At 47.0% G+C, this 13,841-nt stretch overlaps 1 protein-coding gene across 11 annotated transcripts in view; it reads left to right on the top strand.

The window, feature by feature from the left end:
* LOC110504360 (plasma membrane calcium-transporting ATPase 2) overlaps nucleotides 1–13,841 on the top strand; it is a 209,781-nt gene that overhangs the window by 167,680 nt on the left and 28,260 nt on the right. For all 11 annotated transcript variants that reach the window (XM_036950970.1, XM_036950960.1, XM_036950961.1 and 8 more), the window contains 5 exons: nucleotides 6,958–7,137; nucleotides 7,576–7,663; nucleotides 7,738–7,844; nucleotides 12,924–13,115; nucleotides 13,620–13,833. In XM_036950970.1, the coding sequence (XP_036806865.1) occupies nucleotides 6,958–7,137; nucleotides 7,576–7,663; nucleotides 7,738–7,844; nucleotides 12,924–13,115; nucleotides 13,620–13,833 (781 nt within the window). The remainder of the gene's footprint in view (nucleotides 1–6,957; nucleotides 7,138–7,575; nucleotides 7,664–7,737; nucleotides 7,845–12,923; nucleotides 13,116–13,619; nucleotides 13,834–13,841) is intronic.

Below are 13,841 nucleotides of genomic sequence, written 5' to 3'. Positions count from 1 at the left end.
AAACGAATGCTCCGGTTGGAACGTTATTGGATATACAGTGGGGCAAAAAAGTATTTAGTCAGCCACCAATTGTGCAAGTTCTCCCACTTCAAAAGATGAGAGGCCTGTAATTTTCATCATATGACAGACAAAATGAGAAAAAAAATCCAGAAAATCACATTGTAGGATTTTTTTATGAATTTATTTGCAAATTATGGTGGAAAATAAGTATTTGACCACCTACAAACAAGCAAGATTTCTGGCTCTCACAGACCTGTAACTTATTCTTTAAGAGGCTCCTCTGTCCTCCACTCGTTACCTGTATTAATGGCACCTGTTTGAACTTGTTATCAGTATAAAAGACACCTGTCCACAACCTCAAACAGTCACACTCCAAACTCCACTATGGCCAAAACTGGCCTGAAACTTCAGAGTGTTTTCTATCCAATACTACTAATAATTTGCATATATTAGCATCTGGGACAGATGCTGGTGTGGCTATTCATCCTAAAGTGAAAATGTTGCCCCCTATCCCAAGCAGGTTAAGGCCCCGGTAGTCGATGCACGGGCGCGGGGTTCTGTCCTTCTTCTCCACAAAGAAGAACCCTGCCCCAGCAGGGGAGGCAGAAGGATGGATGAACCCTGCAGCTATGGAGTCCTCAATGTAGGTCTCCATAGCCTTGGTTTCCAGACCCGGCAAAGACACAGTACAGTCGTCACCGGGGCAGAGTGGTGCCTGGGAGAAGATAAATTCCGCAGTCATATGGTCAGTGCGGCAGAAGCGAAGTGGTCCGAACCTTACTGAACACCTTTCGGAGGTCCTGGTATTCCGTGGGAATGGAGGAGAGGTCCGGGGCAACTTCCGAGCCCACAGGAAGACGTGCGCTGACTTCAGACAATTGGTGTGGCAGAATGGGCTCCAGCGCATAATGGCACCAGCAGTCCAGTCTATGATGGGATTGTGTTGCTGGAGCAAAGAGAATCCCAGTACCATGGGAACCGGAGGAGACTTAATCAGCATAAATTGGATTGCCTCGCTGTGCTTCCCTGACACCCGAGTGGTATTGTGAGTGACCCGTCCATGGGAATGGAGAGGGGCTGAGTGGGGATGCCCAGCTCGGAGGCCAGGGTAGCAAACAAAAAACTCTCATCGGCCCCAGAGTTTGTGTACCCAGAGAAATTTCTACTGGTTCCCCAGAGCAGGATGGCATGGAAAGGGGTGCGAGTAAGGGGAGAGGAAAAGTTCTCTATAAGACCCACCAGAGTACTCACCCCTTCTTGATGAGACCGGTTTGAGAATGGGAAATTAGCTACGAAATATCCCGTAGCTCCACAATATAGACAGCTCTGGGTGTGGAGTCAACGTATGCGCTCAGCCGGAGTCAATTTAGTCCTGCCTAGGTGCCTGGACTCTGAAGGAGGCGAGTCAGCAACCCTGGGTGATTCCCGAGAGAACTCGGGGGGCGTCGGGTTCACTCTGACAGACTTCAAGGGTCTCCGGGATTCTTCGGAGGCAAGGTGGGATTCGAGGGCGAACAAGGGCGACAAGGCACAGATTATCTTCTACATTCTCGATGCCGCCCATCGATCCGGATGGTCAAGGCTATGAGGGAGTCAAGGTCCATGGGTAGTTCCCGGGCTGCAAGGTCATCTTTGACCACCTCTGATAATAATGGATTCCAGGCACTCTCAGCTACCAACGTGCGAAAATACACTGCCTAGTCTGCCATACTACGGGAGTCTTGACGTAGTCTTGGAGCAGCTTACGAGCAGCCTCTCTCCTGTGCAACCAAGAATCAAAAACCTTCCGAACTTCCGTCACAAACTCCTCCAGATTGAGGCAGATGGCGGACTATTGCTCCCACACCTCCCTGGCCCAGGTGAGTGCCCTCCCGGACATCAGCGTTATGATGTACGCTATCCTCGAGCGGTCCGAGGGGAACAAAGAAGGCTGCAGCTCAAAATTGCCGAGGCACTGGGAGAGAAAAGCCTGGCAGGTTCCGAAATCTCCAGTGTAGCACTCTGGAGGAGGTAAGTGTGGTTTTCGGGACACTGAGGTAGGCTGGGAGATTATGGGTGTGACCCGCTGCCCAGTGGGGAATCCGTGGAATTGCTCCAGCAAAGTCTTGCACTCCTGGTCATGGCAGTTTGCCAGGGTATGGAGTCCCTCCATAAGAATTTGCAGTACATCCCCGAAAATTAGCTAATTTAAAGCCACAGTACCCAAATTTGCCACTAGATGAAAACATAGGAAAATATAATACTTAAGTACAGTTATAAGAACATTTATAATTGTCATGGAAACACTAGTCAGACCCTTATGTGTATAATTATATTCTTTACACAGAGATCGTATTACATTCTAATATTTAATTCTATGTTTGTTTTTTACACAGAGATCCTATTAAGTTAAAATATGTAGTAATCACTATTAAAATAGATAAACCAAGTCCTACCCAAAGGACAGTAGGCCGTCATTGTAAATAAGAATTTGTTCTTAACTGACTCAACTTCCGGCACTGACCGAGATGGCCGCCTCACTTTGCGTTCCTAGGAAACTATGCAATATATATATATTTTTTTATGTCTGAAGTCTGAAGTCTTATTACATACAGCCGGGAGGAACTATTGGATATAAGAGCAACGTCAATTCACCAACATTACGACCAGGAATACGACTTTCCTGAAGCAGATCCTCTGTTTGGTCCACCACCCGGGACAATGGATTGAACCCAACCGTTGACCCAAAACAACAGTGCCGCAGAAGGGGCAGACGGAGCGGTCTTCTGGTCAGGCACCGTAGACGGGCACATCGCCCACCGCTCCCGAGCATACTACTCGCCAATGTCCAGTCTCTTGACAACAAGGTAGACGAAATCCGAGCAAGGGTTGCCTTCCAGAGAGACATCAGAGATTGTAACATTCTTTGTTTCACGGAAACATGGCTCACTCGAGACACGCTATCTGAGTCGGTACAGCCACCTGGTTTCTTCACGCATCGCACCGACTGAAACAAACATCTCTCTGGTAAGAAGAAGGGCGGGTGTGTATGCCTTATGATTAATGAGACGTGGTGTGATCATAACAACATACAGGAACTCAAGTCCTTTTGTTCACCTGACCTAGAATTCCTAACAATCAAATGCCGACCGCATTATCTACCAAGAGAATTCTCTTCGATCATAATAACAGTCATGTATATCCCCCCCAAGCAGACACATCGACGGCCCTGAAAGAACTTCATTTGACTCTAAACTGGAAACCACATATCCTGAGGCTGCATTTATTGGAACTGGGGATTTTAACAAGGCTAATCTGATAACAAGGCTCCCTAAATTTGATCAGCATATCGAATGCGCTGGGCTGGCAAAACCCGGTATCATTGTTATTCTATCTTCCGCGAAGCATATTAAGCCCTCCCCGTCCTCCTTTCGGAAAATCTGACCAATACTCCATTTTGTTGCTCCCAGCCTATAGACAGAAACTAAAACAGGAAGCGCCTGTGCTCAGGTCTGTTCAACGTTCTGTTCTGTCCGAAGAAATCGGATTCCACTCTTCAAGATTGCTTCGATCACATAGACTGGGATATGTTCCGCATAGCGTCGGACAATAACATTGATGAATACGCTGATTCGGTGAGCGAGTTCATTAGCAAGTGCCATGGATAAAAACCATGGATTGATGGCAGCATTCGCACAAAACTGAAAGCGCGAACCACTACTTTTAATCAGGGAAAGGTGACTGGAAACATGACCGAATACAAACAGTGTAGCTATTCCCTCCGCAAGGCAATCAAACAAGCTAAGCTTCAGTATAGAGACAAAGTAGAGTTGCAATTCAACGGCTCAGACACGAGAGGAATATGGCAGGGTCTACAGTCAATCACAGACTATAAAAGGAAAACCAGCCCCGTCGCGGACCACAATGTCTTGCTCCCAGACAGACTAAACAACTTATTTGCTCGCTTTGAGGACAATACAGTGCCTCTGACATAACCCGCTACCAAAACCTGTGGGCTCTCCTTCACTGCAGCCAACGTGAGTAAAACATTTAAACATGTTAACCCTCGCAAGGCTGCCTCCCCAGCTGCGTCCTCAGAGCATGCGCAGACCAGCTGGCTGGTGTGTTTACGGACATATTCAATCGATCCTTAACCCAGTCTGCCACCATTGTTCCTGTTCCCAAGAAAGCGAGGGTAAGTAACTGAGCTAAATGACTATCGCCCCTTAGCACTCACTTCCGTTATCATGAAGTGCTTTGAGAGACTAGACAAGGACCATATCACCTCCACTCTACCTGACACCCTAGAACCAGTCCAATTTGCTTACTGCCCCAATAGGTCCACAGACGACGCAATCACACTGCACACTTCCCTAACCCATCTGGACAAGAGGAATACCTGTGAGAATGCTGTTCATCGACTACAGCTCAGCATTTACCACCATAGTACCCTCCAAACTCGTCATCAAGCTCGAGACCCTGGATCTCGACCCTGCCCTGTGCAACTGGGTCCTTGACTTCCTGACGGGCCGTCCCCAGGTGGTGATGGTGGGTAACAACATCTACATCCAGCTTATTCTCAACACTGGGACCCCACAAGGGTGCGTTCTCAGCCTTCTCCTGTACTCCCTGTTCACCCATGACTGTGTGGCCACGCACGCCTCCAACTCAATCATCAAGTTTGCAGACGACACTACAGTTGTACGTACTGTCAGGAGGCTGAAGAAATTTGTCTTGTCACCAAAAACACTCAAACTTTTACAGATGCACAATCGAGAGCATCCTGTCGGGCTGTATCACCGCCTGGTACGGCAACTGCTCCGCCCACAACCGTAAGGCTCTCCAGAGGGTAGTGAGGTCTGCACAACGCATCACCGGGGGAAAACTACCTGCCCTCCAGAACACCTACACCACCCGATGTCACAGGAAGGCCATAAAGATCATCAAGGACAATAACCACCTGAGCCACTGCCTCTTCACCCTGCTGTCATCCAGAAGGCGAGGTCAGTACAGGTGCATCAAAGCTGGGACCGAGAGACTGAAAAACAGCTTCTAGCTCAAGGCCATCAGACTGTTAAACAGCCATCACTAACATTGAGTGGCTGCTGCCAACATACTGACTCAACTCTAGCCACTTTAATAATGGAAAAATGTATGTAATCAATGTATCACTAGCCACTTTAAACAATGCCACTTTATATAATGTTTACATACCCTACATTACTCATCTCATATGTATATACTGTACTGTATACCATCTACTACATCTTGCCTATGCCGTTCAGCCATCCCTCATCTATATATTTACATGTACATATTCTTATTCATTCCTTTACACTTGTGTGTATAAGGTAGTTGTTGTGAAATTGTTAGGTTAGATTACTCGTTGGTTATTACTGCATGGTCGGAACTAGGAGCACAAGCATTTCGCTACACTCGCATTAACATCTGCTAACCATGTGTATGTGACAAATATCATTTGATTTGATTTGACTTACCTAGTTAAAATAAAGGTTACATTTTTTAAAAGAAGTCCCACCCAACAGTACAGTACAGCCAACCAGGCAAGATATAACCCCACCCACTTTGCCAAAGCACAGCCCCCACACCACTAGAGGGATATCTTCAACCACCAACTTACCATCCTGAGACAAGGCTGAGTGTTGCCCACAAAGGTCTCCCCCACGGTACGAACCCGAGAGGGCGCAAGTCCAGACAGGAAGTTCACCTCAATCACCTCAACCCACTCAAGTTGAGAATAGCAAAAGAAAATCTGTCATGACGTGATGCACTCCTCCAAGGGACCACAAGGAGAAGCACTAGCAAGCCAGTGACTCAGCCCCCGTAATAGGGTCAGAGGCAGAGAATCCCCGTAATGGCAATCAATAATCAATGAACAGCAGTGTAATGGTGGTACTACATCTAATCAATAATCATTTTAGCAGCAGTGTACACACACACACACACACACACATGTAACGTGCCTCCTCCACAACACCAGCTGCCTCTGATGCTCTAAATGATTTGGTTCTCCTGTGATGGTGCCAGCGAGGCAGGATGTGTTGCTTTACCGTTGGTTCTCCTGTGATGGTGCCAGCGAGGCAGGATGTGTTGCTTTACTGTTGGTTCTCCTGTGATGGTGCCAGCGAGGCATGATGTGTTGCTTTACGGTTGGTTCTCCTGTGATGGTGCCAGCGAGGCATGATGTGTTGCTTTACCGTTGGTTCTCCTGTGATGGTGCCAGCGAGGCAGGATGTGTTGCTTTACCGTTGGTTCTCCTGTGATGGTGCCAGCGAGGCAGGATGTGTTGCTTTACCGTTGGTTCTCCTGTGATGGTGCCAGTGAGGCATGATGTGTTGTTTTACCGTTGGTTCTCCTGTGATGGTGCCAGTGAGGCAGGATGTGTTGCTTTACCGTTGGTTCTCCTGTGATGGTGCCAGCGAGGCAGGATGTGTTGCTTTACCGTTGGTTCTCCTGTGATGGTGCCAGCGAGGCAGGATGTGTTGCTTTACCGTTGGTTCTCCTGTGATGGTGCCAGCGAGGCAGGATGTGTTGCTTTACCGTTGGTTCTCCTGTGATGGTGCCAGCGAGGCAGGATGTGTTGCTTTACCGTTGGTTCTCCTGTGATGGTGCCAGCGAGGCAGGATGTGTTGCTTTACCGTTGGTTCTCCTGTGATGGTGCCAGCGAGGCAGGATGTGTTGCTTTGTAGAGGAAAGATAGCCCACAGTGAACTAAACGTAGTGTGTGCGTGAGTGTGTGTGTGTGCATGTGTTTGTGCATGCGTATGTGTGCTTGTTTGCATCCTGTGTGAATTAATTTGTAGTTGCATGGCAGTAATAATGACATGGTCGTGGGTTCAATTCCTGTTGGGGCCATTTTATATTAAAATGAAAACACTCACTGTGTTGTTAGTCCGTTTGGATTTACCATGTAAATATTGTATGCTAAACGTCATATCGTCTGCGTGTGCCCTGCAGGTACCAGATGCCATTATAAGGTGCCAGCGTGCGGGCATCACGGTGCGCATGGTGACAGGTGACAACATCAACACGGCCAGGGCCATCGCCATCAAGTGTGGCATCATCCACCCTGGAGAAGACTTCCTGTGTATCGACGGAAAGGAGTTCAACAGGAGGATCCGCAACGAGAAAGGAGAGGTATGCTGCAGCAGAGAGACAGAGAGAGAGAGCAAGAGAGAGCGAGAGAGAGAGAGAGAGAAAGAGAGAGAAAGAGACAGACAGAGAGAGAGAGACAGAAAGAGAGAGACAGAGACAGAGAGAGAGAGACAGAAAGAGAGAGAGACAGAGAGCAGAGAGAGAGAGAGAGACAGAGACAGAGAGAGCGAGAAGAGGTACGGTGCTATTGTGCATCTCAGGTGAATCCAGGTGAAAGCTATGATCCCTTATTTCTGGGTTTTTCACGCTCAACAGTTTGTATAATATGTTATTTGCAGTTGGTGGGGGGGGGGTGCAACTCCATATTAGGAAGATCTCAGGAAACATAGATAAAAGACCCTCGGGTTCTGATAGATGAACATACAGTAGATAAAAGACCTTAAGTTTCTGATAGATGTACATGTACCTTCTCCTCTGTAGGTTGAGCAGGAGCGCATGGACAAGGTGTGGCCTAAACTGCGAGTCCTGGCTAGATCCTCCCCTACTGATAAACACACACTGGTTAAAGGTGAGAGAGCGACCCCACTTCCACTCCTCTCTACTCTGTTCATCTGAACTGAACCCCTGCGTGTTGTCCTCCAGGCATCATAGACAGCTGCCTGACAGACCAGAGACAAGTGGTGGCGGTGACAGGAGACGGGACTAACGATGGACCAGCCCTGAAGAAGGCTGACGTGGGCTTTGCCATGGTAGGACCTGGGGCTGGAGGCATAATGTATCTACAATATATTACTATAGGACCTGGGGCTGGAGGCATAATGTATCTACCTACCTTATCTTACCATACTGTACTGTACTGCACCACAGCACACCACACCACAATACACCACCACCACAACAACACCCCAACACACCACAATACACCACAACACCACCACAACAACACCCCAACACACCACAAGAATCAATCAATCAATCAAATGTATTTATATAGCCCTTCTTACATCAGCTGATATCTCAAAGTGCTGTACAGAAACCCAGCCTAAAACCCCAAACAGCAAGCAATGCAGGTGTAGAAGCACGGTGGCTAGGAAAAACTCTGTGCCGGGATGAGATTATAACAGAACATGGCCAAAATGTTCATAATTGACCCGCATGGTCAAATAATAATAATCACAGTAGTTGTCGAGGGTGCAGCAAGTCAGCACCTCAGGAGTAAATGTCAGTTGGCTTTTCATAGCCGATCATTAAGAGTATCTCTACCGCTCCTGCTGTCTCTAGAGAGTTGAAAACAGCAGGTCTGGGACAGGTAGTACGTCCGGTGAACAGGTCAGGATTCCATAGCCGCAGGCAGAACAGTAGACACTGGAGCAGCAGCACGGCCAGGTGGACTGGGGACAGCAAGGAGCCATCAGGCCAGGTAGTCCTGAGGCATGGTCCTAGGGCCCAGGTCCTCCGAGAGAAGAGAAAGAGAAAGAGAGAATTAGAGAGCGCATACTTAAATTCACACAGGACACCAGATAAGACAGGAGAAATACTCCAGATATAACAGAATGAGCCTAGCCCCCCGACACATAAACTACTGCAGCATAAATACTGGAGGCTGAGACAGGAGGGGTCAGGAGACACTGTGGCCCCATCTGACGATACCCCCGGACAGGACCAAACAAGAAGGATATAACCCCACCCACTTTCCCAAAGCACAGCCCCCACACCAACACCATAGATGATAGTAACTCTCAAGTAGCTGATCCGTCATCAGTATTGTAGAGTAATTCTAATGTTAACGTAAAATTTGAATGGAGAAAGCTGTTCCTATCAGCATTGACACTTAGCTAGCTACAACTACTATGACAGATGTAGCATTACAGCTAGCTACAACTACTATGACAGATGTAGCATTACAGCTAGTTACAACTACTATGACAGATGTAGCATTACAGCTAGCTACAACTACTATGACAGATGTAGCATTACAGCTAGCTACAACTACTATGACAGATGTAGCATTACAGCTAGCTACAACTACTATGACAGATGTAGCATTACAGCTAGCTACAACTACTATGACAGATGTAGCATTACAGCTAGTTACAACTACTATGACAGATGTAGCATTACAGCTAGCTACAACTACTATGACAGATGTAGCATTACAGCTAGCTACAACTACTATGACAGATGTAGTATTACAGCTAACTACAACTACTATGACAGATGTAGCATTACAGCTAGTTACAACTACTATGACAGGTGTAGCATTACAGCTAGCTACAACTACTATGACAGATGTAGCATTACAGCTAACTACAACTACTATGACAGATGTAAAATTACAGCTAACTACAACTACTATGACAGATGTAGCATTACAGCTAACTACAACTACTATGACTCACTGTGGAATGGATCCATTGTTAGTAACCTTGAAATGTCCTGGTATAACCCAAGCAGCATCCTCACCACTACACTGTAACCCCACCAGCCCTGCTGTAGATACAGTGGAACAGGACTGCCCCCTAGTGGACAGATGGGATAAACACAATCGGAAATACTGTGACATTGCTTTTCAGGTCACTGCAATGCACATACAGTACAATATGATGGTGCTAGATTCACATATAAATAAGGAACTATTTAACTAACTTAATTAACTAAATTATGTTTATTCCGTTATCTGAATCTCCATATCTGTAACTATATTTACATTTTTGGGATGAGTTTGCACACTTTTATTTCCCCAAATCAGAATAATGAATGACTAAATATTCGTACTTAGGTGATATTGTGATAGTATCTTCTATGACTGACAATCACAGCCGTCGTCGATAGATTTTACTTTGTGATGTGACGGAGGATACCTAACTTATTGCAACGTGTGCAGTACAGAGGAGCAGAGGACAGAGTCAGACAGTACACAGCAGTGCAGTAAATGTCTACATTTATATTCCTATTTATTAAAGATTATATTAATTAATAAATATATTTACAGATGTTGGGGAACAATGTAGACATGTTTACGTTTCTCCAAAACTGCACTAACTGTCTGTTTTTGTTTGTTCTCTCTCTTCAATAGCAGATGATTTCTGCTCTTTTGATGTTTCATGATCAGGAAAAGGAATCTTGTTTGTTCAGGAAAAGGAATCTTGTTTGTTCAGGAATAGGAATCTTGTTTGCTCAGGAATAGGAATCAGATTTTTTTTTTTATCCTTCCATGCCATTGTGAAACAAACAGCTCAAAGCCTAATCCTACTAATTAAATATTTCCCAAATATTTGAATAAAGTGATTGTTTTAAAGTTTCTGCTTTTAAACGGGATCAATTTTCTCAGTCGGGGGCCTCCCGGGTGGCGCAGTGGTCAAGGGCGCTGTACTGCAGAGACTCTGGGTTCGCGCCCAGGCTCTGTCGTAACCACGACCGGGAGGTCCGTGGGGCGACGCACAATTGGCCTAGCGTCGTCCGGGTTAGGGAGGGTTTGGCCGGTAGGGAAATCCTTGTCTCATCGCGCACCAGCGACTCCTGTGGCAAGCAGGGCGCAGTGCACACCAACCAAGGTCGCCAGGTGCGCGGTGTTTCCTCCAACATTGGTATGGCTGGCTTCCGGGTTGGATGTGCGCTGTGTTAAGAAGCAGTGCGGCTTGGTTGGGTTGTGTTTCGGAGGACGCATGACTTTCAACGTTCGTCTCTCCCGAGCCCGTACGGGAGTTGTAGTGATGAGACAAGATAGTAGCTACTAACAATTGGATTTTAATTTTTTTTTTTTATCTCAGACGCTACGCTATTCTCAATCACAACTTTATTTTGAATGACAAATATTTTAGGCCACAATAAGTGAAATTGAACAAACAATACCAAGATGGGAAAATGTAATGAGTCAAAACAAAACTGAGGCTACAGCGGAGGAAAGCTGAGGAAAGAAACATGTAGCTGGCCGTGGCCTATTTCCAGATTATTCTAGCAATATGCAACCAACTACAACACATAGTAGCCTAGGCCTAAGAAAGGAGGAAAACATGGGATCAGATTATAGTGATTCAGTTCTGAGGACAGGAGAGTTGCTCTGCAGCCCATGATGACCATTCAACCATCACAAGACGAACAGCCAGCGAGGCTCCTTGACTGTCACCTGCTCTCTTTACGCACCTCAGCCCACAGACATGCTAACGTACACTACATGACCAAAAGTATGTGAACACTAGCTCGTTGAACATCTTGTTCCAAAGTCATGGGCATTAATATGGAGTTGGTCCCCCTTTGCTGCTATAACAGCCTCCACTCTTCTGGGAAGTCTTTCCACTAGATGTTGGAACATTCCTGCTGGGACTTGCTTCCATTCAGCCACAAGAGCATTGTTGAGGTCGGGCACTGATGTTGGGCGATTAGGCCTGGCTCACAGTCGGCGTTCCAATTAATCCCAAATGTGTTCAATGGGGTTGAGGTCAGGGCTCTCTGCTGGCCAGTCAAGTTATTCTATGGACCTTGCTTTTTGCACGGGAGCATTGTCATGCTGAAACAGGAAAGGGCCTTCTCCAAACTGTTGCCACAAAGTTGAAAGCACAGAATTGTCTAGAATATTGTTGAATGCTGTAGCATTGAGATGTCCCTTCACTGAAACTAAGGGGCCTAGCCTGAACCATTAAAAACAGCCCCAGACCTCATCCACCAAACTTTACAGTTGGCACTATGCATTGGGGCAGGTAGCGTTCATTTGGCTCCACCAAACCCAGATTCGTCCATGGGATGGTGAAGTATGATTGGAGGCGAGCTTTACACCACTCATATCGTGATCTGAGGCTGGGTTTGCGGCTGCTCGGCCATGGAAACCCATTTCATGATGCTCCCGACTAACAGCCATTGTGCTGATGTTGCTTCCTGAGGCAGTTTTGGAACTCTGCAGTGACTGTTGCAACAGAGGACAGACTTCAGCACTCAGTGGTCCAGTTCTGTAAGCTTGTGTGGCGTACAACTTTGCGGTTGAGCCGTTGTTGTTCCTAGACGTTTCCACTTCCGCAATAATACCACTTATATCTCTCCAGGGTTCAGCCAGTATTAAACCATACCTCTTCTCTCTCTCCAGGGTTCAGCCGGTATTAAACTATACCTCTCTCTCTCTCCAGGGTTCAGCCGGTATTAAACCATACCTCTCTCTCTCTGCAGGGTTCAGCAGGTATTAAACCATACCTCTTCTCTCTGCAGGGTTCAGCCGGTATTAAACCATACCTCTTCTCTCTGCAGGGTTCAGCCAGTATTAAACCATACCTCTTCTCTCTGCAGGGTTCAGCCAGTATTAAACCATACCTCTTCTCTCTGCAGGGTTCAGCCGGTATTAAACCAAACCTCTCTATCTCCAGGGTTCAGCCGGTATTAAACCATACCTCTTCTCTCTCTCCAGGGTTCAGCTGGTATTAAACCATACCCCTCTCTCTCTGCAGGGTTCAGCCAGTATTAAACCATACCTCTCTCTCTCTCTGCAGGGTTCAGCCGGTATTAAACCATACCTCTCTCTCTCTGCAGGGTTCAGCCGGTATTAAACCATGCTTCTTCTCTCTGCAGGGTTCAGCCGGTATTAAACCATACCTCTCTCTCTGCAGGGTTCAGCCGGTATTAAACCATACCTCTCTCTCTGCAGGGTTCAGCCGGTATTAAACCATACCTCTTCTCTCTGCAGGGTTCAGCCGGTATTAAACCAGACCTCTTCTCTCTCTGCAGGGTTCAGCCGGTATTAAACCATACCTCTTCTCTCTGCAGGATTCAGCCGGTATTAAACCAGACCTCTTCTCTCTCTGCAGGGTTCAGCCGGTATTAAACCATACCTCTTCTCTCTGCAGGGTATAGCCGGTACAGACGTGGCCAAGGAGGCGTCTGACATCATATTAACGGACGATAACTTCAGTAGCATAGTGAAGGCTGTGATGTGGGGGAGGAACGTCTACGACAGCATCTCCAAGTTCCTCCAGTTCCAGCTGACTGTCAACGTGGTGGCTGTCATAGTGGCCTTCACTGGGGCCTGCATCACACAGGTAACGAACACACAGCTGACTGTCAACGTGGTGGCTGTCATAGTGGCCTTCACTGGGGCCTGCATCACACAGGTCATGTTTACCAGTGTAATCAGAATGAACAGTGAGGGTGAGAGGGGACATCCATGCATTGTACCCCCTTTGGAGCAACATGTTTTAGCGTGCCATTCCATTGGTTGGTGATGACTGTGACACTGGAGCTGGAGTTAAGAGTTTTAATCGATCCTGTGAAATAGAAACCAAACCTGTATGTCTTTGTAACATTGTAGAAACATACTATAACTATTATCCACTGGGATCTGAAGCTGTATTTGTAGAAACACTTCCATAGTATAAGTATGAACCACCGGGATCTGAAGTTGATGCTGGTATCTAATGTGTTCTCTGGCAGAACTGTGTCCTGAAGACGATCTCTGTGTGTTCCCTGTAGGATTCTCCCCTGACGACAGTCCAGTTGTTTCATCTGTAGTCTCTAATGTTAACCACCCTGTGTGTTCCCTGTAGGATTCTCCCCTGAAGGCGGTCCAGATGCTGTGGGTGAACTTGATAATGGACACCTTTGCGTCCCTGGCCCTGGCAACGGAGCCCCCCACCGAGGCCCTGCTGATGAGGAAGCCGTACGGCCGCAACAAACCGCTGATCTCCAGCACCATGACCAAGAACATCCTGGGACACGGCATCTATCAGCTGGTCATCATCTTCTCCCTGCTGTTCGTCGGTACGTCA

The sequence above is a fragment of the Oncorhynchus mykiss genome, chromosome 17 (genome assembly GCF_013265735.2).
Source record: "Oncorhynchus mykiss isolate Arlee chromosome 17, USDA_OmykA_1.1, whole genome shotgun sequence".
NCBI lineage: Eukaryota > Metazoa > Chordata > Actinopteri > Salmoniformes > Salmonidae > Oncorhynchus > Oncorhynchus mykiss.
Note: the sequence above shows the minus strand (reverse complement) of the source record. Positions and strands in the feature narration are given on the sequence as shown.